This window comes from Python bivittatus, unplaced genomic scaffold (assembly GCF_059951505.1).
Source record: "Python bivittatus isolate LINGU-HERP-01145 unplaced genomic scaffold, Pbiv_v1 ctg000850_np1212, whole genome shotgun sequence".
In the NCBI taxonomy this organism is placed as follows: Eukaryota; Metazoa; Chordata; class Lepidosauria; order Squamata; family Pythonidae; genus Python; species Python bivittatus.
The window spans coordinates 44,911,683-44,938,501 of record NW_028277112.1 but is presented as its reverse complement, the minus strand read 5'-3'; the positions used below and the strand labels follow the sequence as shown (position 1 = coordinate 44,938,501).

Sequence of the window (26,819 nt, the reverse complement as noted above, 5' to 3'; positions counted from 1 at the left end):
TAACAATTTCAGAATGGCTTAAAACATTTTGTTGTCAGAAAGAATTCTAGTTTCTGTAATATGTCCCAGTGTAAGAAATAATCTAGATAGCATGTGCCATAATCACACAAATTTTATGTGATATTAAATAATTCCTTTGGATAGCAACATGAATGATTCTTGAAACGGAAGTTAACTCAAGCTGTATGGTTTTTTTTAAATTTTGAGAAATATGTTTGCTATACTAATAATCTAGGATAAGCAGTTTCAAATTAGTGCCATTTATACATCAGCCTTATATCTTTCTTGCCTTTATTTGAGGAAAAAACCCTCTCTTTTCATTACTGCTAAAATGAAAATAAAATTTAAGAGGTTGTAAAAGGCTTTAGTTCATTTGATTCTCAGTTCAAAAAAGAATTTTTCAAAGATGAGATTTCTGCAGACATAAAATTGTTAACTTGCAAACACGCATTCCTAGTTTTGATTGTGGCTACATAAGACCTACTATATTTAGCTGTTTATTTCAGTTCTATGAAAATGTGTATATTGTGAATAACCCCTGATGAAATTAGAATGTCAATAAGCTGGCCAGAAACTTGGTTTTGCTATTAGCAATTGGATATAAAATAGTTGAGAGAGTTTCTGTAACTAGAGAAGACTGTTTTATAGATTTCAAATTATAACTTTACATAATTTACATAGTAGAGAATTGATACCTTAGGAAATTCATCCATCTTTTTTTTTTTTTTTTTTAAGTGAAACCTTAGGAAATATTCCTGTTTCAGAAATATTCCTTAGGTAAATATTCCCCTGGTAAGCATTGTAATTTAATTTCTGTCAGCTTGTATTTAGCAGAGATAGAAATGTATTAACAATAGCAGCAAATTCATAGGCTAAAGAGACACAGTTTTGAAAAAGGTACATAAAGTAACCAAGTCGTTTTTCTAATAGTGATGTTACAAAAACTAAATCAGACCAGAAATTAAGATGAAATGTTACTCTTATGTTCTTAAGTTATCAGTAGTTAAAATACTCTATAAAAAGCTATGTGTTCTAGATTCTGCCTACCTCAGTAAAAAATGCAGTGCTGAGAATCACTCAGTATTTGTGCATGAGATTAGTATATTCATTGAGGAGAATCTGCTTATCAGTTTCTACACAATCAGATTCCTTGATAAAGCAGGATTCTTGATTAGAGGAAGATTTGTATGGGCATTCAGCTGAATGTGTTACTGATAGATAAGCTATATTTAATTGATTTATTGTTGCTTAAGTGTAGGTAAGATTCACCACAGGAATTCCTAATAAGTAGGAATTGTGACAACAAACAGAATAAAAATACACAAAATAAATTTAAAATGTCTGAGCTATAATTCTTTATATTCAAGTCCTGTTTCAGCTTCTTAGAAAGGTATGAATAACATCCATATAACTTAAGAATATTTTTACTGTAACATAGATACTAAAAACTTCATAGTATTTCCTTAGCAAAAACAAAAACTTAACAGGTAAGAGATAAACTTAATTTAGATAAACTATTAAACTTTCACTCAGCCTCAGTGGATATAATATGTCTGGTTGTGGAGATGATGTTTACGTTGCTCCACATGACACAACAGAACTTTCTAAGAAAGATAACTCAACAGATTTTGGCAGACAAATGATATTTGCCAACAAATGCAATCTGGAGCCAAGATGAAAATTGATTTCCTCTTATCTCTTCCAACCTTTCTGCTCTTCCACTCTCTTCAAAGTATTTGCGGTTGTAGTTTACCAAAACAACAACAACAACCTCACCCATGAATACTTGAAGTATTAAAATTTGAATTGAATTTTGTGATAAAATTTGGGGGCTATTTTCCATATAAGTGATAAAACTTAGATGTTGTTCTTATTAACACATGCAGTTATTTAAGCAAATAACTGTCAAGTTTACAATGAAATAATTGAACAGGTCTATCTTTACTGAAAAAGTACCTATGAAAGAGCTAATTATGCTTTGAAACATAATTAATAAGAAATAGTAGCAAATTCAGGAAGTCAGAAATCTATGCCATCTTAGTACTTTTACTTTTGTATTTGCTACAGTCATTTGCATTTGTTAAACAATTGTTTGTTTCCTGATGGGAAACATAGACATTGATTTCATCATATTCCTATCATTTATTCCATTAGCTTCATATGGTTTGCTTTTTGTAGCTGGCCTAGCACAAGTTGGAAGGATTCGGGAGGTACCAGAGTGTATTTGCACCCACCCAATTAGAAATAAGTATGCTATAATAGTTGAGTTATAGCAGTAGTAATAGCAGCATCACTAGAAACAATCCCTATGGGAAGCAGGAGAATCAGTAGAGTGAAATATCATTTGGGGATATGTTTTCTAAAAGAGCAGCATGTGTAGAGAAGGGCTAGAGAAGGGACAGATGTTGGCAGGGGATAGGAGAGGTCTTGATTATCCTAACCATGCCTTTAAGTTTTGCCTCCATCCTGCCTTGGCGCAGCTTCTGGTTATAGGCTACAAAGTATTGTCTGCTGCCACTGCCCAATAACCCCTGAGCCGCAGTGTGGCAAGCAGCCCCAGAGCCATGTGGTTCTGGGGCTACTTGCTGCCCCACAAGGCAGGGTGCAGGGCGGCCAAAAGGGCAGAGATGGGAGGGGAGATAGGTGGGTGGGTGGAGTTGGAGGTAGTCCCTTACCTTACTGAGGCTCAAGACTGGGAGGGATCAAGCCTGGAATGGCTTGGATTGGGGTGTGTCCTCAGCTAATGACCAGTGGAATTCACTTAACAATGGAAAGGGGGTTGCTGGGATTGCTGTCACTAAGCAGTGTGGTCATGTGACATCTCGCTTTACGACCACATCATTTAGCGATGAAAATAGTGGTCCCCATTGTGGTTGTAAGTCAAGGACTACCTGTAGTGCCAAAATCTCTACTATATTATTATTTATAAATATTTTTAAAAAGAAGAAAAAAACAGTGCTAAAAATAATATAGATAATCAAGTCAGAAATTAAATATTACATATAGTATTTTTAGCAATGTTGCATTTTCTTAAGTCGAGTGGAAATAATACAAACTTGGTTGCTTGTCTGATGAGGTTATTTTTAAAATACCAGGATTTCTGGAAAATAAAAAAGATAATGATAATGATATTTTATGGCTATTGTCAGATTAAGAATGTTTTATGTGATATATGTTTTATGTCACAGTTTTAATCTTGCATGTATTTTGTTTCTGTTTTTTTTAATATTCAGCATTCAGTTATTATGTACTGCTTACCAGATCTCTTCAAATACAGTCTACACATTTTATTTTTGCAGCTCATGGGGAAAGGGAAGTAAACTATGTTTTAGCACATTGCCATCTTGCTGGAAGTCAGTCAAATTGCTTCTGCCACTCTTGGTATTTGGGGAAGATAATAATGCCTCAAAAACATTGTATTTCTCCCACTTCTAGGGCAAGGATGTTCTTGTATTTCCCCAACCTCAGCTTCTGTTACAGAGTTAGGGAGTGAGACTTCAAGTGAGCAAACAGTCTCCCTCACCAAGTGAGAACTCTGGCAGATACCCCAGTTCAGTTGAGAGGTATACAGAGAGCTACATTTATACCATAAAATCTATTTGATATTATTCCTTGCAAAGTAAATGATTTTGAGATTCTTTATCATGTATACATTAACTAAATAGTCAATTCTCAAAATTTCCTGATAAGGCTGAGAAGACTGAGAAGAGATACAGCGAGATCAAGGAGAAATTAAAAGAAACAGCTAAGATTGAAGCAAATGAGAAATTCATTGCAGCTTGAACTGTTCAAGACATAAGAATAACTAAAGAATTGTTGTCGTGCCAGGGCAGCCTTGGATCACACCCAGGGTCAAGAAAACAGATTTTGTTTGTTTGCTTGCTTGCTTGTTTAGAATGTCTTATTTATAGTACAAAGAAACTTTAATAGAAGCTATCAACAAATGCTCTTTGGACCTGTTCCAAATAAACTGCTCAGTTTGTTGAAGCAGCCATTTGCGCATCATCTGGATTCTGGTCTTCACAGTCTTCTGAATTGAATTTTTTGGGTGAGTTCTGACCAAAGTAAAATATTACAAGCAAGAAATGTGGAATATGATACAGAACTACTTTTTAATTGGTGCAGTAGTGCAGAGAATTCCACTGTTTGTCTCATTGCTGGACAGCAAGGGATAAAGGCTTTCTGTCCATATCCTGTAATACTTGGCTTATCCTTGGAAACTGGCATCACAAAATTTTATGATCCTTAAAAGGCTGTTAATTATCTCTAACAACAGATGGCTACCCCTCCAGATGTAGAAGTTCCATGCCAGTCCATTCAAAATTGATTTTTTGATTTGGAGGGTCAATGGACCTATCAGTTATATAGAATTACTTTTTGTATTTGTCTCCCGTTTTTTTTCCCCTCCCTTCTTTTTCTATATGCAGGAGAGAAAGTGAAAGAGGGAGAGAAGGGTTTGAGTCTAGGTCATCAGCATTTTTTCACCGAGATTCCTGATATTTATAGGATTTTTAAGGTTTTATATGTATGAATGTATGTATGTATGTATGTATGTATGTATGTATGTATGTTGTGGTTGCATTTTTAGTGTTCTGTAGTTGGCAGTTCAGGATTTTTTATAAGTAGTTTGTTAATAGATTTGAATATGACATTTTTGTAGATATATTTTAATTCAAGTTTAATTCTTGATTGTTGTTATATGTTTTATTAAGTTACTTATTGATATGAGATTGGGTTTTATTTCTATAAAAAACTGTGATTTATAATTTGGAGCTGTAATCTGGTCCCATTATCACTCCAATAATGCATGGGGGTGTTTTAAAATGATAAGTGCATTTGTGCCATGGAATGTTAATGGCAATATGTAAGTTAAAATACTTACTATATACATTGTTTGGTCCAAATGCCCTTGAAGCCTCTAAAACTCCAGAGGGATTGAGAGTGTTGGAGAAGACCTTTACTGAAACCAAACTGACAATTTATTATTGCCAAAAAACATTTTAAAAACCAAAATAAATGTGGACACTAAATTAAAAAAAAAAAAAAGTTGAAAAAGAGGTTTAGAGTATTCTGTTTCTCAACCAGTGGCTTTAGGTGTTAAAGAACTCTATATATGTTTCTTATGACTTAAAACTCATAATTCTGAAGAGGTTCTCTAGGATCTATTGAACCTCTCAGAAAATGTTTTAAAAAGATTGTCTCTCATCTTTTCTACGTTGTAAACATAATAAATGTGAAGGAACTTGGGTTCGTGTGTTATGGACATGTTATCACTATGGTAAACCAGATTGTAGAAGGCAGTTAAAGTTTAAAGAAGTTAATGTTTTGTTAAACTATATTCCAAAATCTGAAATATTTCCATCTTTGGTTATATCTTGTTTGGACTGCTGCAAAAAAGGTGATTATATATACTTTTTCCGTAACTTGGCTGAATGAGAACTGTGAACTCTCCAGCTTTGAATTCTCTTTTATACTTAAAAAGAGGCAAGGCAGAATGTGAGTGTCTGCAGTTTAGATTTAGTTCTTTGCATAAAAATTGAATTGTAATGTTGAAATTGAGGTAAGTTGTATAATGATAGATTACAGGGTACCGTCATGCCTTGACCTTCGAAATTCCCTCTTTTCCCCTCCTCTTCCAGCAAAGCTTTAAGGAGGCAGATGGAACTATGGCTTTGATTTTCAAGGAGCTGCAACTTGTTTCTTAGTTTAGGCATAAAAACTGCAATTAGGTGAAAATAAAAACAAATCACTCCCAATCATGGTTTGTTGCTACATGTAAATGTAGTTATTGTCCTCTCATTTTGCATTTTAAGTATTTAGATAGCTGATTACCTTGATGTTTGAAAAGAGGAAAGTCAAAGTTTGGAAAAGTTTGGAAATAATTTTCAGTAGGGTAAAAATACTATCTCAAACTTGGGTACGAAAGAATTTTACTTATTCATTTATTTTACATTTTTTTCCAAAACCTTAAGAAGATTGGAGCAAAGTAATAATTCTTTTAAATAAATAAAATAGCACTCTCTCTGATTTTCCTCACAACAGCCCTAAGGGGTAGGTTGAGATGTGAGAGAGTGTAATCTATACCACACACAGATTTTAAGTGAGTTACTGATCTGGTGTGTTGTGTGATGATCATTAAAAAACAATTATGGGAATAAATAAGAGAGAAAAAATGATTGTATACAATAATCCAAAAATGCATGTAAGAGAAGAAATCACTAAAACCCATAATAGATAGTGGTTGAATATTTAGAGACTTATTATTTGCACAATAGTCAGAAGTCTTCCTAACTGATTAGAGTTTGAAAATATTATAGCAGCATAAAATACAGTGCTGTTATTCAGTGAATTAATATATCACTTGAAGTATCTATATTCTTTTTAGCATTCTTTGGAACTGTTAATCTAATCTTTGTAAAGCAAAGTGATGCATAAATCTTCTGAAGATATAAAATATAGTTCACTTCAATTTGTGTCTGCACAACCAGTGAACTTCACACATTATTAAACAAGCATTCTTAACTCTTCTACTGCCAACCCCATGTCATAGTTGTAGTGTTAAGACTCAGTGTCATGGATTTTAATTTTAATGTATTAATGCAAGTATTTTGAACAGTTTTCATTTTCTAAGGAAGTCAAATTGATTTTGGCTATCTTTTATATAATAAAAAAGAATAAAAAGTCTTCCATCCATCTCTGGAATGTGAGGAAAAGCACATGATACATATTAGCCATCGCCCCAGCAGCTGATAGACTTCCTTCAATAGCAGAGCCTCTTTTAAAATTAATAGCCTGGTGCAGCAGAATGAGTGCTCAGGAATGGAAATATTTATAGTTTTTCCTCCTAACTTCTGACCCTTGAAATTAAAAGCACTTTCTCCACCCACTCACATTCAGTTAACCCTCAGGAAAAATGTCTGCTAGTTCGTAGGAGAAATTGTTTTGAAAGGCTTTGGGACAATGCAGCTGTCTTCAGGTGATAGGGCATATGCACAGGAGATTCTGCATGCAGTTTATTGAATACAGGTTCTATGGAAATATAATTGGAAGGAAACTATACAGGAACAAGCCTAATTAGACTAAACATTCCAACAGCAGTGTTTTTTTTAGTCTGGCTCTTATTAAACATCTCCCTAAATATCTGACAAATGTACTTTGGTCTGGTTTTTATGAAATACCTCTCTGAATATCTGACAGAAGTTTAATATATAGCAGATAGTACTCTCATAGATACTATCATCACTTTGAATCCTTAGCAACTTTTTAAATGCCAGCACATTTATGATCATGAAAAATGCCAAGCTCTATTTTGTACATAATAGTCAAATATGAAATTATTACTTGAAATAGCAAGATATATTTTAGATGCCATGAAAGCTAATGGGATGAATTGAAATTCTTAAATATGTGTTGAGCAGATATATCTTTTCTTAATTTAGGGTTGGGTTAAATTAATAGCTACTCCAAGTACAGCTTTCAGGTGTAAATCTAAAGCTTTGAATTTTCTATCTGCAGTTCTTCGCAATAGGTACATAAGAGAAGAATTCTGTTCTTGTGGTAGATTCTATTTAACCTGCTCAAGACAGTGATTGTACTGACAATTACATTTCAGTCTTTAAAAGGAGTTGGTTCTCCCCCTCCTCAAGAAGCCGTCACTCAGCTCAGTTGTACAATCCCAACTCCAACCCACAATTTTCATCCATTATTCTATCTTCCCTTTCTAGGGAAAACTGTTGTGCAGCATCTCCAGAGGCTCTTAGATGAAGTGGACCCCTTTCAGTCAGGTTTCAGGCCTGGGCATGGGACAGAAGTAGTACTGCTCACATTCTTAGATGACCCCTGGCGGGAGCGGGATAAAAGTAATGCATCCATCCTTGCTCTACTTGACCTCTCGGCTTTGAATATCATCAACCATGGTATACTTCTGGACCAGTTGTGGGGGTTGGGGGCGGGTAGTGCTGCATTGTGCTGGTTCTCTTCCTTCTTCTGTGGCCAGTTCCAGTCAGTGTTGATTAGGAGCGAAAGGTCCCACTCTTAGCCTGTCCTCTGTGGGCTTCCGCAGGGTCCAGTACTTTTTCTGCTCCTGTTTAACATCTACGTGGAGCATTTGGGTAAGGTCATCCATCACCATGGGGTGAGATGCCATCAGTATGCTGATGATATCCAACTCTGCATTTCTGCTGCTGGTGAATTAAATGATGCTGTTCATGTACTGTCTCGGTGGCTGGAGGATGTGGGGGTTCGGATGAGGAACAACAAGCTTTGGCTTAACCTATCCAGTTTCAGGTTTCAAACCCACACACATAGTTGCTAGGTGATAATAGCAATTTACTCAAGGCTAAATAGATAAACTGCAAACAAGCAAAGGAACAGAATCTCTTGGAAAGAAAGCTTGCCTGAGTAGTTTCACTTTCAACAGGAAAATGCAGAAGAGAAGTCAAAAACCAATCCCAAATTCAGAGAGCCAAGCCAAGTACATCAGCTGATCCCAAGGTCAGAGTTTCAGGGTTTCTTGTACAAGCAGAATATGCAGGAATAATACACCAGACATAGGAAATTGTACAGTTGTTTCCAACAGAGAACTGCCTCTTGTTAGGTTGCAGCCAGCTCCCTTGCTTGGCAAGAAGTCTTACTGAGCTTCTTTGTTCCACTCTCTGCTCTACTTGTTGAGTCTAAAGGCTTGGAGGCTGTACGTCATCATCTGAGTGGTCCAGCTGTTCTGATGGGGCCTGTGTTTGATCAGCCTTAGGTGATTCCTGGCTTGGTGTCTCCTGAGGCTAATATTCTATTGGTTCAGTTGCAGCAGCTTCTTCAGACTCCGAATCATCTGAGCCATGGCACAATCCTGATAAGACTGAGTGTCTTTGGGTTTGGGAACCATCAGGATCCAGGAACTTACTATCTTTGGTGCTGGATGGGATGGCACTCCCCCAAACAGACCCTGTGTACAATCTGGGGGGTCTTTCTGGACTTACGACTCCTGCTTAATAAGCAGGTGGCAGTCGTGGCTTGGAGGGCCTTTGCATAGCTTTGGGTTGGGCACCAGTTGCTCCCATTCCTGAATCAGAAAGCCCTACTCTTGGTCACTCATGACCTGATCAACTCCTGTATGGACTATGTAATGCGCTCTGCATGGGGCACCCTTTGAAGAGCATGTGGGAGCTTCAACTGATGCAAAATGTAGCAGGGAGGGCAGTTATGTGTGCACCTAGATCAGCACATATTACACCTACTCCACTGCATTGGTTGCCAGTTTGCTTCTGGGCTCAATTCATAGTGCTGGTAATGACCTATAAAGCCCTACATGGCATGGGGCTGGGTTATTTGAGGAACTACCTCTGCTCGGTTACATCTACTCATCCCATCTGGTCCTTCAGAAGGGGCATGTTACAAAATTATCTTAAGGCACTGTGCAGTCTGCACATTTAACGAAACAGTCTAAAACCATATGCATTCCATCCGTAACAAGCTGCATTAAATTGTTTCCAAGATGGGCCCTTTTTTTTCAATAACAAGTTCCCAAGACATTGAGGTTTCATTTGATGAAATTTTATTTTTATATTGAAACATTGGATGCAGCTGATTGTTCACTTGGTAGTGAGAAATAAAACTTCAGCTGTATATCACAAGTATGAATCCAGTATAGTTTATGAATGACACTATCAATAGTTTCCATTTTTAAAATGGAACAACATTGAAGATAGAACTTTTTCAGTTGCCTTTCACGGACTGATAATTAAAAGGAGGGAAAATCAAAACAAAATCCCTAACTGGAAAATACACGCACTCTTTATAATTACCTATTTCAAAGCAGTAATTGAGCATTTCATTATAAAGATGGTAATCAATCTGGAACAATGCTCCAGGGAAAGCGCAGACATCAAGACTCTTACCCACTAGGATAGATGATGTAGCACTAACTTTATCGGATTAGCATCAGTTGCTTCCAAGCATTTCTTCTGTGAAAGATGAAAGTCTCTTAATGCGCAGCAGAGTGACCGGTACTATACTCTTCAGTATCATTTTACAGGGTAATCTATATAAGTCGTTTTAAGGTAAGGAAAGGGATATTAGCAGCTTTTAAAATTAAAGATACTTTTGAAAGTGATTTCATTCAGCTTTTTTTTGGTAACACAGTCAACAAGGGTGGAGACAAGAATAATGACAAGAATAAACTTGAGTTTGCATTCTCAGACATAAGCTGGGAATAAGCTTATTAAACTCCAAGGAATTTACTTCTAGGTTCAGCATGATAATGATTGCACTATAAGTGATTTGGAATGTTGAGCTTAATTTGGAATTAATTAATTTGAAGGCTGGTGCTGTTTGTGAAGACTATAACATATTTTGAAATACAGCAGGATGCACATTTAGAGGATACTGATTTATTGTTTGTATGTTGTCTGGATTGTATGTGGCCAGGGGATATTAATTATTTGTAAAAATATAAAAGAGATGCACAGTATCCTTCCACTGTGTATAGAAAGTCTATTTCCTACTTGAGACAAACAGTAAAAGAAAAACAGCCAAAAGATTTCCTGTCATATAGCCCAACACTTGGATGATATGGCTTGTTTTGGTTTTGTATTTAATCTTTGTGTGCTGCTCAGAATCACTTGTGTGAGAAGGGTGGTCATATACACGGTATGGTATATGGTGTGGTGTGGTGTGGTATGGAATTATATTATGTTATGTTATGTTATGTTATGTTATGTTATGTTATGTTATGTTATAATGTATTTATAGTACCACACTGGTGGGTATTACATGGGACATTTATGATCATAGATGGTTCAAAAGACAGAATAAATGTTCTGGATGGACTGTTAAAATGATGATAATGTGTCATAATATAGCTTTTTTCATTGCTTTGTTCTGAGTTGAACACCACTTACAAATAATGGAGCAACAACTTACTATCATGGAAAAGCTAATATCTCTAATAATATCTAATAAAGCTCATAAAATAAACGCATTCCTTTAGCAACGAGAAGGTAAAATAACCAACTATAAGTGACATGTTTCTCAACTATTCTACTTTTAGCATCAATTAAAAAGAACAGATACTGAATTTTTATTTTACTTCCCAGCCTTCCCATTTGCTACTTAGAGTTGACAAAAGGAAACATATACAGTGGTACCTCTAGTTACGAACTCAATCCGTTCCGTGACTCTGGTTGCAACTCGAGTTGGTCTCAAGTCGACGTAAAGTTTCCCATAAGGTTCAATGTAAATACGGTTAATCCGTTCCGCCCTCCGAATTTGGTCGCACCACGAGGCAAATTTCCCCATAAGGTTCAATGTAAATACGGCTAAACAGTTCTGAAACATATGCATTTTATTTTTAAATCTCAAAAACCTTCCAAACGCCACAAAAACCTTCCAAACGCCACAAAACACACCACAAGCCTCACCAAACGTCTCCTTGCTACCGCGATCTCGCCCACAGGAAGCCACGACCGTGTGGCAGCAGGGCAAATGCCACGGATCCGGTTCGTATCTCGAGGCGGAGTTCGCATGTCAAGGTAAATTTTTGGGGCCGGAGCTGGTCGTATCTCAAAAAATTCGTAAGGAGGGGTGTTCGTAACTAGAGGTACCACTGTAAGTCTAATATTGTCTTTATCCTACTCTTCAAAATATTTTATACCATTATTACAATACAAGCAAAGTTATAATATGATGACTCAATTAGGATTGATTTGGAAATTAGTCATGCCTTTTTTCACCCATACTCTTCCCAGTCTCATAAATTTTATTAGTAACCATTGCCTGGAAAATCTCTAAAGCGATCAGTGATCAAATATTTAGACAAAGTCTGGATTTGGAAGTAGTACTAAAACTAATCACCACTGGATTGCATGCTCCCTCTTCGATTTACTTTCATTATAGCTTCAAAGAGACCACTATTTTCTGCCTCTCTTATAATTTAACTACAATTTAATCTGACACCTGACTTTTAACTGTGATTAATAAATTAAAGTAGTACTGGAAACAAACCTACACATAAACTAATGTTTAAAGTATCCTTGTTTCTGTAATGGTTAAATTTTACCATAGTTTGTTTAGTAACATGGTAAGATTAGACAATATAAGAAACCACTGTTTACAATCATAATTCAATAAAGTGAATTATTTTATTAAGTTTTTAACAGATTACCACACATTTCATGCAGATACCTATAGGAACAGACCTTTGGCCTTTTACAAAGCAGGTTTAGGAGAACACAACGGAAAAGTAATAAATTCTAAATAAGACATCTACTGCTTTCATCCTCTAGAGAAATAAACATGGGGGGGGGGAACAGCCATTTGTGGAGTGTGATGTATATTGTGTGTATGGGTACTGAACCATTGAACTAAACAATTGTTGACTACGAAGCAACAGTGGCATCTGCTGATTCCTTTTCCACTGTTTCTTCGTCTGCAGTTTCTAAAGAGAGGGTTATGGCATGATATATTATTGATATAAGAGAAGTAAAGGGAGGTGCAGACTTCTCTTTTCCTCTTTTTTATTACTGTGAAGTCTATAGGTTCCCATCAGAGATATCAGCACATTTTTCCAAGCCAAGCAATAGCTTTAGGGGCTCATAAAGATCTGCTTAAATAAAAACCTGAATTCTTCTCTGGCTTTGAAGATTTTCTTAATTTCTGCTCATCCATGCATACCCTCTATTCCCCAAAGACTACCACTCCTTTTGCTCGCTTATCAATCACTGGAAGTAGATAGAACACTTTTTAATTTTTTTCTTCTTCTTTGCTGCCTCTATAATTCTGCATGCCAGGTAAATTTCTTGTACAAGAAACAATACTGCATTATTTCAGTTGCCGTCATATAGACCAAATTCATTCATGTTCAAGCCGTGATAAAGAAACCAAATTTCTAGGCATCATAAATGGTTTTGCCTTAGAATAGTTCATCTTGGAATCAACTAGACTTAATCTTAACCAGTAACCACGATATGGTGTGAGGTGTACCTGTTGTAGAACCAATATAAATCAGTGATCATAATGCTATTAGCATACATGCAATTTCAAAACTGCCAGCAGGACCATCAAAGCCAAATTTGACTTCAGAAGGGGAAACTTTTCAAATATGTATGAGGTAATTGGTGAAAAAGGTGCTAAAGGCAATACTCAAAAGGGCCAAATGGTTTCCTAGTAGCAGTAGGAATTCATTCATTCATTCATTCATTCATTCATTCATTCATTCATTCATTCATTCATTCATTCATTCATATAGCCACCCATCTCAGACCAGTGACTCTGTTGAGCCTGAACTACAATGTATTCTGTGCTATAAGAGTCAACCAAATCAAATAAGCCAGCATTGTTTTCTGGTAGCATCCAAGTAGGGAAGCATGAACTCTGTCAGAAAAGTGATAATTAAGGAATGGAAATACTAATACTAATAATTAGAAGAGTATATGCAGAACATCAGACAAAGGAGTTATGTAACAGAGGTACCAGAAACTGTGCTTCCTGAATCTCTTTTCAGGGAGAGATTCAGAAAAATTAGACAAAATTAAGGTAACCAGAAAAGATATCCTAAGACATCTTGTGATTAACACTGTAAAAAAAAAAAAATGGCAAGATCTTGATGGTGTCCATTCCACAGAGTCAGATGTGAAATAGCTGACCTCGCAAAAACCTGAAAAAAACTGAAATCAGACTTACTGATGAAGAATGAAATGTGACACCAATTTTTAAATGGGGATGATCCAGGAAATTATAGGCTCAATTTCTGTTACTGAAAAATTAATAGAAATGGTAATAAAAGGCAAAAAACAAAAACAAAAAAACTAGGTGCATAGAGGAAAAATCCTGCTGTAGGAAAACCAGCATGGATTCAACAAAGGTAAATTCTGTCTCATCAATATAGTTTTTTAAACAATATCATTGGACATGTGGGGATGGCACTGTCAGCAACATACTCTTGGATTGATGAAAGTCTTCATCAGAGGCCTTCAAATAAACTTAGTAGCTGTGGTATAAGAAGATTTGCCTTTTTATCTGTTTAAAAATAGCAAAAAAAAAAAAAATTCAGAATAAACAGGCTATTTTCTTAGAAGAGGTATTTGTTTGTTTGTTTGCTTGTTTCAATTTGGATACCACCCACTCCAACTGATCCAGGGTGGTTCACAAATATTGTGAAGTGGAATTTCTTAAGGATCAGAGTTCTTCCCACAGCACGTAATGAACCTGTGGAATTGATTACTACAAGATGTGGTTATGGCCTTAAAAGCTTTTTGGATAAAGTCACGGGGACATGTTTATCAAGGACTATTGGTCTTGAAGGTTTAATGTTACTGCTAAGTTGGTGGTAGCATGCCTCCAGACATCAGTTGCCAGTGAACAACAGCAGGACAGGTATAGGTCTTCATTTCCTGTCCCAAGTAACCCAGAGGGGCTTGGGGGCCACTGTGAAAAACTAAATGCTGGATAAGGTTGTATTTTGGCCTGATTTATCAGGACTCATTTGGTAGTGGTGTTTAAGAATGGTAGTGGCATTCAGCCCTCATTAGATTAATTTTCAAAATATGCATATTTATGAGCAAGTATGTACCAATAATTATCTCATTATATGAGTGTCAGCTGACATGAATAATTAAATAAGCCTATATACTGGCTTTCAGTGATAAAGGTATAAATTGTTTAGTTTTTCAAAAGGTGACTGTTGGTATGTGTTAACTTTGCCATAATTATTATGAGAGAGTGAATAATAGGCCCTGTTACAACATGCTTTCTTAAGATACACTGCCTATTTTGTTCAGTGTAATCTTGAATAGGAAGAAAAACCTCCTATATTAGATTAAAAGTTTTAACATCTTTACTGAAATCTGCTAGGGCATTTTTGTTCCCAGTCTATGGTATGAGAGCAAGCTGGCTGTGGCAAATGTTACCTCATTAATAAGGGCTGATTTGGCTGCATTTTCTTCTCTCAGTGCTTCAAACATATCCCAGGTATGCTATTATGTTATTAGTATGTTATTACTTGGCTAAGTACAGAACTCCTTCTACATATTCATTGTATATTCCTTATGTTTAATCTTCTGTGTTTCAAAAGGCTGTTTAAGAAGTTGCATCATCCTTTCAGTCTTGCCCTTGATAAATAATGTGTGAAAATCTAATACTTTTTTCTCTTTGCACTTTACTCTTCTACACAAGTGACTAGCAACCAGAAAATGTGCTAATTAGTTGGAATGGATTTGTAAAACTCAAGTCATACTACCATTATTTCCTGCTACTATGTACTTACTGTACAATTACTTGGGCTGCAGCGCCAAAGACATGAGTAATGTCATTGCTTTGACAGGTAGAGACTCTAGAATAGTCTGTTTGACTCTTTCAGATCTTCAACATTCATACTACAGGTAGTTCTCGCTTAACAACTGCCCTGTTTAGCAACTGTTCGAAGTTACGACAGCACCAAAAAAGTAACTTTATGACCAGTCCGGTCACTTATCCACACAGTCATGTAATCAAGATTCGGGCGCTTTGCAACCAGCAGATGTTTACAACCATTTCAGTGTCCCATGGTCATGTAATTGCCATTTGCACACTTCACAGCCGGCTTCCAACAAGCAGAGTCAATGGAGAAGCTGGCAGTAAAATTGCAAGTCATGGTTGCATGACGTCTCACTTAATGACTGTGGGTGATTTGCTTAATGACCACAGTAGAAGTAACCTAAGTCCATTGTAGTCACGTAATGTGTTACTTAATGACTGTTGCTTAGCGACAGAGTTGCTGGTCCCAATTGTGATTGTTAAGCAAAGACTACCTGTATTTAGTCTTAGTCCGTTGATTGACTGATTTATGAGATTTATAGACCAACCAGCTCCTAATGTCTTTGGGCGATGTACAATTAAAAGTGAAAAAAAAAGAGAAAAAAGAGATCATGAGTGGCCCAAAGAGAAGCATAAATCAAAATCACCCATCCAACTGGGGCTCAACCATCAGTCTTCTCTATTGGGAAAAGGCCATATTTTTAATAGTTCCCTGAATGTCATCAGGGTGGAAGTAATCTACATCTCTGGAAGGACATCTTTCTAGAGAGCAGGCACTACGACAGAGAAAGCACATTTCCTGCGGTCTGCTGGATGACTCTGCTGGTTCAATGGGACCTGAAGCATTGCCTTGCATTGTCCTCTTTTTATCCACATCACTTAAAGTGCTGTGAATTTCTTTTAAGAAGCAGATTGATCCCTCCATATTTCATTCCTTTTTCATCCTTGTCTTCAAGCCTATTTACCACATAAGTACTGTTCCTTAAGACCTCACTTTATTTCTTTGAAGGAAGGGCACAAAAGAGACTTATTTATAGATGTCATGATCCTTTGCTTTCTTATGAATCAGATCCCTCCCCAATCTGCTGTCATCTAATGTGAAGTTTAAATTTAAGCCAGAGTAATATTATTCTCACATAAACAAATAAATATCTTTGTTACAATTAAACATTTCCAGCAATCGGCTTGCCCTGCCAGTCCAGTCCAAGAGGCCTTACCATCACAGATAGAATATAACAGAGGGTTTTGTATCATGTTGTCTCAAAATCCCATGGTCAGGTCTCAGGAAAAATGAAAGAAACTAAAATTAGTGACTAGTTAAGAGAAACAAGGTGAGCCTGTTGTTTACATGAGAAAAAATATTGTTTGTTAGATTCATGTCACCTTTAAAGAATTTAGAATTGAAATTTAGCTCAGTGAAAAATGAATGAGGCAGTTTAGGTTTAGTTAACTCATAGCTAATTTGTAGAATACAGAACTTCTCTATTGTCTTTGCTGCTAGTTTTATTTTACTTTCATCTGCTTTGTTGATTTGGTATGTTTAATATAAATATGTACTACTTCAGAAAAGAGAATGTGTGTTACTTCAAATGAATGAGACTTGTTTCCCAAATTATTATATCTAGCCTAGCTTATCATTTTACATTCTAATATGCACCTATATGCCGAACAAAATGTCGTAATTGGCATGCCAGTAAATTGTGGTTTCTTTTCTGAACATGTTTTTATCTAAGGCAGTTAAACTCAGTGTGCCAACTTCATGATCTGTACACAGAGATTGAATAGGACTTCTTTAGTGGAAAACTGACCCCTCATTTTAATTACATGGTTATTATAGAAATCATAAGTATGTCTGCATCTAGATCTGCCTTTGAAGATTTTCAGATTAGAACTAGAAAAGAAAAACACATTGTTAGAATATCATTTATTTTTAAAACAGATAAATCAAAAGCCAATGTTTATCTGTCTTCAATAACTCAGGTTTGTCAAAAACACAACAATCGAAGAGAATGTTTAAAAAATCTGGTCTACATATTGATCTCTTATTTTCCCCATAAAATGGAAATGCAGTGGGCAGTCCAGGAATGAATATATTGTTCAGGCAATGGAACTATCCTTACCCTTTATGCCATCTTCAGCTTCCACCCACCTAGAAGAAATTCTAGATATCCTCATCTCTCCGAAAATAATTAGAGTATATTTGTGGGGGAATCTATTTTGTAGGGGGTATCATTTGGCTGGTAGACAGGCACCATTGCATGTACAGTGCATTCGGAAAGTATTCAGATCCCCTTCACTTTTTTCAATTTTGTTCTGTTGCAGCCTGATACTACAATCGTTCAAATTCATTGTTTTTCTCATTAATCTACACTCAGTACCCCATAGTGAAAAAGTGAAAACAGAATTTTAGAAATGTCTGAAATATCACATTGGCATAAGTATTCAGACCCTTTACTCAGTACTTTGTTGAAGCACCTTTGGCAGCAATTACAGCCTCGAGTCTTTTTCGGTATGACACGACAAGCTTTGCACACCTGGATTGGGTGATTTTCTGCCATTCTTCTTTGCAAATCCTCTCAAGTTCAATCAGGTTGGATGGGGACCATCAGTGGACAGCCATTGCCAGGTCTCTCCAGAGATGTTCAACAGGGTTCAAGTCAGGGCTCTGGCTGAGCCACTCTGGGACATTCACAGAGTTGTCCCTAAGCCATTCCTGTGTTGTCTTGGCTGTGTGCTTAGGATTGTTGTCATGTTGGAAGGTGAACCTTCGGCCCAGTCTGAGGTCCTGAGCGCTGTGGAACAGGTTTTCATTGAGGATATCTCTGTACTTTGCTCCATTCAGCTTTCCCTCAACCCTGACCAGTCTCCCAGTCCCTGCTACTGAAAAACACCCCTACAGCATGATGCTGCCACCACCACCATGCTTCACTGTTGGGATGGTATTGGGCAGGTGTTGAGCGGTGCCTGGTTTCTTCCAGACATAACGTTATGGCTTAGAATTGAGGCCAAACAGTTCAATCGTGGTTTCATCAGGCCAGAGAATCTTGTTCCTCACAGTCAGAGTCCTTCAGGTGCTTTTTTGCAAACTCCAAGTGGGCTTTCATGTGTTTTGCACTGAGAAGAGGCTTCTGTCTAGCCACTCTGCCAGAAAGCCCAGATCGGTGGAGGGGTGCAGTGATGGTTGTCCTTCTGGAACTTTGTCCCATCTTCACACAGGATCTCTGGAGCTCAGTCAGAGTGACCATTGGGTTCTTGGTCACCTCTCTTACTATGGCTCTTCTCCCCCGATTGCTCAGTTTGGCCGGGCAACCAGCTCTTGGAAGAGTCCTGGTTGTGCCAAACTTCTTCCATTTAAGAATTATGGAGGCCACTGTGCTCTTGGGAACCTTCAGTGCAGCAGAATTTTTTTTTGTAGCTTTCCCCAGATCTGTGCCTAGCAATAATCCTGTCTCTGAGCTCTGCAGGCAGTTCCTTTGACCTCATGGCTTTTGCTCTGATACAGTATGCATTGTCAGCTGTGAGGCCTTCTATAGAGAGGTGTGTGCCTTTCCAAATCATGTCCAATCAATTTAATTTACCACAGGTGGACTCCAATCAGGGTGTAGAAACAGCTCAGCAATGATCAAGAGGCACCTGAGCTATATTTCAAGTGCTGTTGCAAAGGGTCTGCCAATGTGATATTTCAGTTTTTCCTTTTTAATAAATTTACAGACATTTCTAAAATTCTGTTTTCACTTTGTCACTATGGGGTACTGAGTGTAGATTAATGAGAAAAACAATGAATTTGAACGATTGTAGTATCAGGATGCAACATAACAAAATTGAAAAAAGTGAAGGGGGTCTGAATACTTTCCGAATGCACTGTAGCTTCTAAAGCATCTTTTGCAATGTCTTTCTGAAAACAGCTTCACTGTTGGTTGCTCTGAAATATTAAAGCATTGCCGTCAGAACCTCAACATGAAGAATAACATTTTTTCCCTAAAATGCTACATTCTGAGTGTTATTTCTCCACCACCACAAATTTTACACTATTCTAGGAGATAAGAATGGGTCAGAAATTCCTTCCCTCCTAAAACACATTGGTCTAATATAACTTCTTGTTATTAGCAGCTTAGAGTAAAACATGCTGTGTACTGAAAGTGATTTTTAAAGTTAGATATTTTCATTTAAAAGCAAGTATAGTAAAAGAAAATACCTGCATCCTATTCACCACTATTTAGCAGTATTATTTGTTCCTCAGTGAGCTACGGTTGGGCTGGGGTTGGGCTGGGGCTAAAGCACATTGTAGGTCAAGACTGAAGCAGAGTTTGTGTGAAACACTTTGACAGCATTTGCCCCTATGGCAGCTAATGCCTGTCCAATGTTACTAGCCCCGTCATCCGCATGACTTCACTAACAGTATTTTTAAAAACCATTTATCCGTTCCAGACACATGTATTTTCACAGCCTAAAATACTAAATGCTTGCTGTAGATATACAAACAATGAAAGAGGTTCCCCCCTCCCCCAAAAGGCTAAGGGTCACTGAGGGAACATATTAGTATGTTTTCTAGTTAGTTAAACTTACAGCACTCTGAAAGGGTGCAGAGAAAAAGACATCACATCACAAAGGACTCAAGGTTGTGTGATGTGAACAATAATGTCACTAAGGGTATAGTACCAAAGACTTTGCTACTGTTAATGGCTTATGTCTGCATGGCGACTGAGCATAATAAGGCATTTATGTAGGTACAGAATTCCTGCTCTTTATTTCTAGTCTTCTATTGGGTATAACATTTGGCAATATAAGCTTCAGTCTTTCAAGTTGAATTTTTGAAGCCATTTGTTAAAACCTTCCTGTGTTTTGTGGTCTATCTTTACTTCTCTCTGTCTCTTGTGTTTAGACAACATAACAAGGGGGGCGGGGAGGTGGGCTTTGGTGAGCACAAGTAAGCATCAAATAATACAAAGAGCAGGTCCTGTGTATTTCTGTCAGAGACCACAGTGCTTATTTTCATGTGATGCTTTACCATCTGAGAGAGATTGATGGGTGGGTGGATGGATGGGTGATAGATAGATGTCTGAAATTAACCAGGAAGGAATATGTATCTCCTCTTGCCTCTTCCAGACTCTGAACATTTAGGATATTTAGGTCTGCCGCTGTCTTCTAGATGGGAAATGGGAGAAATATTTTAATTCATTCATTTCAGAATGTGAGATTGCACACCTTTCCCCCTCCCCACAAGTTTTGAGTATAAGCTAAATACATTCAGCTGAAAACAAGAGACTGAAATCTGTCAGATGAGTAGGTAGAACACAAGTTATATTATATTCCTTTCATTTGTCACCAGAAACCTCACTGCACATTTGAACTACATGAGCAAAATGCTTTTTCTATTGCTACGTTAGAATAATAACTTAGTTGGAAATGTCTTTGATGCAGCTCACAATTTTCTTCTTCATTATTTTCCTGATCCATTTATTTGTTCATTAATGCATACGCGGATTCTATAAAGCCATAGCTTGAAAACTGTGCTGCTGGTATTAAGTTAGTTTTTTATCCACAAGGCCATAAGAATCTTGAAATAGTTTGATCCTTTGTCATCACTTCATCAGATGAATTCATGCAAAAACACTTTTCCATCTTACGTGATAGCACTGGAGTCATTGCTGTAGCAGTTTCCTCTTCTATGCTTGCCCAGACACAAATTGAATCCGACAGGAATGATGTCTCATGGACTTTGCTGTCACTTGAAAGGCTGGCACAAAGAGGGTAGCAGAAAACAGAAAGCTAGTACTTTTAGTACAATGCTTATGTCTCTTAAGTTTGCTTTTTGATAGTGACAGTCAAATCAGGAATAGGATTTGAAAGAGTTTTATAGTAGTATATTTGCTTCTCTTTTTCTTTCCTCAGATAGATTTAAAAAAAAATATTGTTCTGTACTGTGAAACAGTTTTTTACATTGCTTATGAATATAAGGTGTGCTGTTGTCATTGTCATTATCACTGTTTATTCCTTACACACTCTTTGGCATGTAGTGAATATATTTTTTGTGTTATGAGAACATTTCCCCCTTTGTATTGTGCTTGTTTCAGCCCTGCCAAACAGTATCTCTTATTACTGTTTAGAAGCTGTAATTGTGGAACAATTAGTGCAAGAGTTCTGTTTTGAGATATAGCTAAACTCTTCTCTAAGGGGGCATACATTTTCATGTTTATTACTAATAGAGCCAAACCAGAGCAAAATTTATTTCTCCTTAATGGCAGATGTTCACACTGTATTATTCATTAGTTCATATATGAGATATAAAATTAAACGGACTGAGCTGGAATATGGGAACTTTATTCATAATTTATCTGTGAATTACATAATTTACATGTAGTGGTAAACCAGAGAAGAAACCATAACTTTGAATTGGTAGATAGAAGAGTTTTAAGATGCCAAAATCAGAGAAGGAATTGTTATATTAATCCATAAATGCTAATATCCTAGTCTTGCAGATAGCACTTTAGGAGCTGAAGCAGATTTTGACTCTGTCATTCTTACTTGATGAAAAGAAATCACCTTCTGATATACTGCTTTTTAGCAGGCTTTTGTCCTGGAAGTTGATTCCTTCTAAATGTTACTTTAAAGGATGCTTATGCTTTATTTCAGTTAAGTATTAAACTAGGACATCATTAGAAATAACTCAATCTCATGTTGCTAAGAAAAGAAAATATTTTGCAGCACACATTTATCATAGTATGATTTACAGGATGCCTTGGGAAATGATTATTTTTATTTTGGCCTTTTTGTAAATGCTGTTAAAATGAGCAGTTTTTAATTTATTTTGCAAGGCTAATCTCAGTCTCCAGAGTCTTCACTTTACCTTGCTTGTTAAAAGTATGTTTTGTGTATGTATTTGGAGGGGGAAAAGCAACACATTCTGAATGTTTGTCTCTCTCTTTCTCTCTCTCTTTCTTGCTCCTCTCAGGCTTTGAAAGTTCTTCATCTGGAATTTCAGGTTGGAGATACTCGCAGTGGCTTCTAAGCCAGTGACCAAAGCTGTCAAAGCATGCTGGTGCCAAGCTGTCAGATGATGCACATAGCCAGGCCAACAGTAGTACTCCTGTGCTTCCTACTTTGTGCAGATGCTGAAAGTAAGCACTTCTTTCTCTACTCTCCTTTGTACCTCAATTGTACCAAAAGAAATAAAGAAACCCAGAACAAAGCCCCAAAGCCCTAGGTTGGCCGTAAGGAACAGTTTTGTTATAGTTTATTTAATTTTTTATATTTCTATTCAACATTAAAGAAAGTACATAAGCAGCCATTTAAAAAGACTGGAAGAAAGGATAAAAAGTAAAATACAGATGAATAAACATTTTCAAATGTCAATGAGGTTATAGTTTTCAGTTTATCATGAGCTTGTTGTAAATAATTGAATATATTATATTGCTTTAAAAGACTAAAAATCACTATTAAGCTGTAAACTAAGAATAAATATCAAGTACCATGGTCAACACAGTATAAATCACTGAACAGAATTGTAAAGGATAAAAAATTCAATCTATATTACTACGAATCTTTTCCAATTTAAATACCTTATAAAATTGAAATGTAGGCTCTCTCTATATATACAATACAAAATCCCAGTTTTGGATATGCAATAAATCTGTGAATTAAGTTATAGTCTATAAGTAGCTTCCAGTTTGAGTTGAATTCTATGTAATATTTATTTTTAAGGGGCAAAGTTGTTCTAGACTTCGAAATACCCTCCTACAACTCGGTTAGTCATTCTTCCAGAGAGGAAATCAAATGACCTTTCCAGTAAAAAGTATATAAATCCTTGCAGCAGTTACAATATGCAGAATTAATGTATATTTCAGTATCTGGAAATGGTTTGAACCTGTTGGACTTGAAGTAGAGAGGGAGCTCAGGACTGTGAGCTCAACCACCTGCTCTTTAGATCCATGCCCCTCCTGGCTTGTTAAAGTGGCCCGTTGCGTATTGTGTGAGTGGATTTTAGTGATGGTTAATTCTTCTTTGAGTGAGGGGATGGTTCCTTTACCTCTTAAAGAGGACTTGGGTTGCCCCCTCCTCAAGAAACCATCACTAGACCCCACCATACTGGACAATTTTCATCCAGTATCACACCTTCCTTTCTTGGGGAAGGTGGTGGAGAAGGTGGTCTTGCAACAGCTTCAGAGGGTCTTGGAGGAAGCAGATTATCTGGATCCTTTTCAGTCAGGATTTGGACCCAGGTATGGGACAGGAATGGCATTGGTTGCTCTTCTGGATGGTCTCTGGCATGGGCAGGATGGGGGTTGTGCATCCATCCTTGCCATACTTGACCTCTTGACAGCTTTCGATACCATCAACCATGGTGTCCTTCTGGATCGGCTCAGAGGATTGGGAGTGGGCAGCACACAATCCTTCAGAGTTGATTCCAGTCAGTGATAATTGGGGAGTAGAGATCCCGCCCTTGTCCCCTACTATGTGGGGTGCCACAGGGTTTGGTGCTTTCTCTTCTCCTCTAACATCTACATGAGGCTGTTGGGTGAGTTCATCTGTCATCATGGGGTGAGGTATCATCAGTATGCTGATGATACCCAATTATATATCTCTATCCCTGGCAAATTACACGATGCTGTGAATGTCCTATCCCAGTGCCTGGAGGCTGTTTGGGTCTGGATGGGGAACAACAGGCTTCAGCTGAACCCTGGCAAGACTGCGTGACTCTGAGTTTTGGTTCCAGAACTATGCCATCTTTGATGTTGGATGGGGTGGCACTGCCCCAGACAGACCCAGTGTGCAATCTGGGGGCCCTCCTAGACTCACGACTCCTGCTCAATGTGCAGGTGGCAGTCATGGCTAGGAGGGGCTTTGCACATCTTCATGTTGTGCGCCAGTTGTGCCCATTCCTGGATTGTGTGGCTCTGCTTATGGTCACTCATGCCCTAGTCACCTCCAGATTGGGCTATTGTAATTCACTCTACATGGGGCTGCCCTTGAAGAGTATCTGGAAGCTTCAGCTGGTATAGAATGCACCTGCATGGGCAGTCATGTGTGCTGCTAGAACAGCGCATGTTACACCTCTGCTTTGTGAGCTGCACTGGTTGCCAGTTTGCTTCTGGGTCCAATTTGAGGTGCTGGTTTTAACCTTTAAAGCCCTTCATGGCATGGGATTGGATTATCTGAGAGACCGCTCCCCAATTACATCAGCCTGTCCCATTAGATCTGTCAGAGAAGGCATACTGCAGGTACCATCAGCTAGGGATGTACATTTGGTGGGTCCTAGGTGATAGGCCTTCTCTGCCATATCACCTGCCTTATGGAACATTCTCCCCCCTGAAATTAGATTAGTTCCATCCCTTTTGACGTTTCAGAAGTCCCTCAAGACCTGGTTATGTCACCAGGCCTGGAACTCCCAGGGAACAAGAAACATGCTTAGATGGCTCCATTGCTGAGGTGGCTGTTTTTATTCTCTCTTTGCCTAGGATTTGTATATTCTGTTTTTATACTATTTATCTTTTAATATTGATTCTTATATTTTTATACTGAGTGTTTTATATATGTGTTGTTTTACTGGATGGCTGTACGCTGCCCAGAGTCGCTTCGTGTGAGATGGGCAGCCATACAAATTTGATTAATTAATAAATTATTAAATTAATAAATTAATTCAGTATACTTTGAAGGAACAGTTTGTTGGCATATTCAGCGGGTTTCTGAAAAAGCTGTCCTTTGGATTCCATCTTGAGGCACTGAAGGATCCTCCTTGTCTCTCAGCCAGTGTTTGAAAGAGATTTCCTTACTTTTTTTCTTTGTTGTTTTTTTTTTATGCACTTGAGGATTCCTCCTCCTCTTTATTTGTGTGTGATCAGTCGTTTCAGGGAGACAATGCTAGTAAAATTGTGCAGCCAGAATAAAACATAACCTTACTTGCCAGAAGGCAAAAAAGGCATACATCACTTAGTTTTATTAGGCATTTTTCAGTTCCTTGGATATTTTCTGTTTGAGTTTTGGAAAATAAGCAGTGTAATGTTGAAGCCAATTAAAATTCCAGGTCCTTTGTGTCTGTCACAGCAGCTGTTCCAATGTATTATTTCTAACAGCTGTTGTGGAATACACTATTTGAACAAATCAAGCAGAACTGACAAATTTGAGACTGGGATGTAGAGTGTGAAGACTTCTGTGTAATGTAGCACCTAGGTTCTAAGTCTAGAACTACTATAGAGTTTTGGTCAATTAGCTTGTCAATTAATTAGAAGATAAGATCTCCTTTTTAATGAGAAATTCATTAGATCTGCTTTGTTTATACATGATCTTCTCCAAGCTGTACTCTTGCTTTTCACAATGAACAAGGGGGAGGCGTGGGGTGGGGTAGGGAGCTGCTTGCTTGAGTTTGTTGACACACCGGAAAGCTGGAAAGCAGGTTTGTTTATGTTAAGGTAGGGCCACTTGATCATGCAGTATTTTCTTTCTGTATCTTTGTCTTTGACGTAACTGTCTTTCTTGAAGTTATATTAATACATGCACTTTTTACTAGGATCTTATTATCATAGTAAGTGGGAGCCTGTAAGCCATTTAAATTCTCCATAGTTAAGTATTATTCTGTGAATAAAATTACAAATAGAAATCTAAGATCCTGCTTGTGATTTTTCTCAGAAACTTTATATTGTCTTTGGAATAACTCCAAATGTAAGCTGTCATGGGAATCACTTCAAGAACTGAACTGAGGATTCAAATTTTTTACAGTGCAGTACAGTAGTGATCAGTACACATTAAAGTTGGCGTTCAACACAGATAATTGTTATCCTGACATCTCTAAAAATTAAGGATTATAGAGTGCTATTACTTTCATACATTAAATTAATTTTAATGAATGGATGTGTGGAGACTTAAATTGTGGCCACTGTGCCAAGATTGTCGTTTATACTTACTGCTAATAATCGCCTGGAAGTCAGGTATCATTATAACATAGTCGGAAGGTAGGTTCTAAAGCATTGTTTCTCAATCTTAACAACTTTAAGATGTGTGGATTTCATGCTGGCTAGGGAATTCTGGGAGTTGAAATTCACACATCTTAAAGTTGCCAAGGTTGAGAAACACTGTTCTAAAGTATCCCTTCAAATAATGAAACCAATGTGATTGTCTTAGACCGTAAGTTAATTTTGCATTTAAGTGCAAAGTATTAATTGTTTATAAACAACAAACCTTTGAAATACTTTTTTTAGAATAGCTTTTCCCCTAATATAACAATGTGAAAGTGAATTTAATTTCTGAAAGAGCAAACTTTGAAAAGGTACATGTGTATGGATCAATAACAGTAGAAAAGTTGGGCCTGTTCCAGATAGTTAATGACCAGCTGGAATGCTTATGCATAAGGTGAAACCAAAGACATTTTTTAACACTTCTACCAGTATACAATTATCTCTGATACAGCATGTTTATACAATTATGCATTTTAAAAGTGGAGACAAAAAGGTAGATTTTATTCTTAAAGGACTATTTTTAAAAAATGTTTATTTTACAAATTTGAAATGAGAATGCCATGTATTCATTGGATAAAACTTTGT

The 26,819-nt window shown here is 37.1% G+C and overlaps 1 protein-coding gene across 11 annotated transcripts in view; it reads left to right on the top strand.

The window, feature by feature from the left end:
* PTPRD (protein tyrosine phosphatase receptor type D) overlaps positions 1-26,819 on the top strand; it is a 428,647-nt gene that overhangs the window by 70,761 nt on the left and 331,067 nt on the right. For all 11 annotated transcript variants that reach the window (XM_088130360.1, XM_088130356.1, XM_088130355.1 and 8 more), the window contains exon 2: positions 22,238-22,403. In XM_088130360.1, coding sequence (XP_087986486.1) covers positions 22,319-22,403 — 85 coding nt within the window. In that variant the 5' untranslated portion in view covers positions 22,238-22,318. The remainder of the gene's footprint in view (positions 1-22,237; positions 22,404-26,819) is intronic.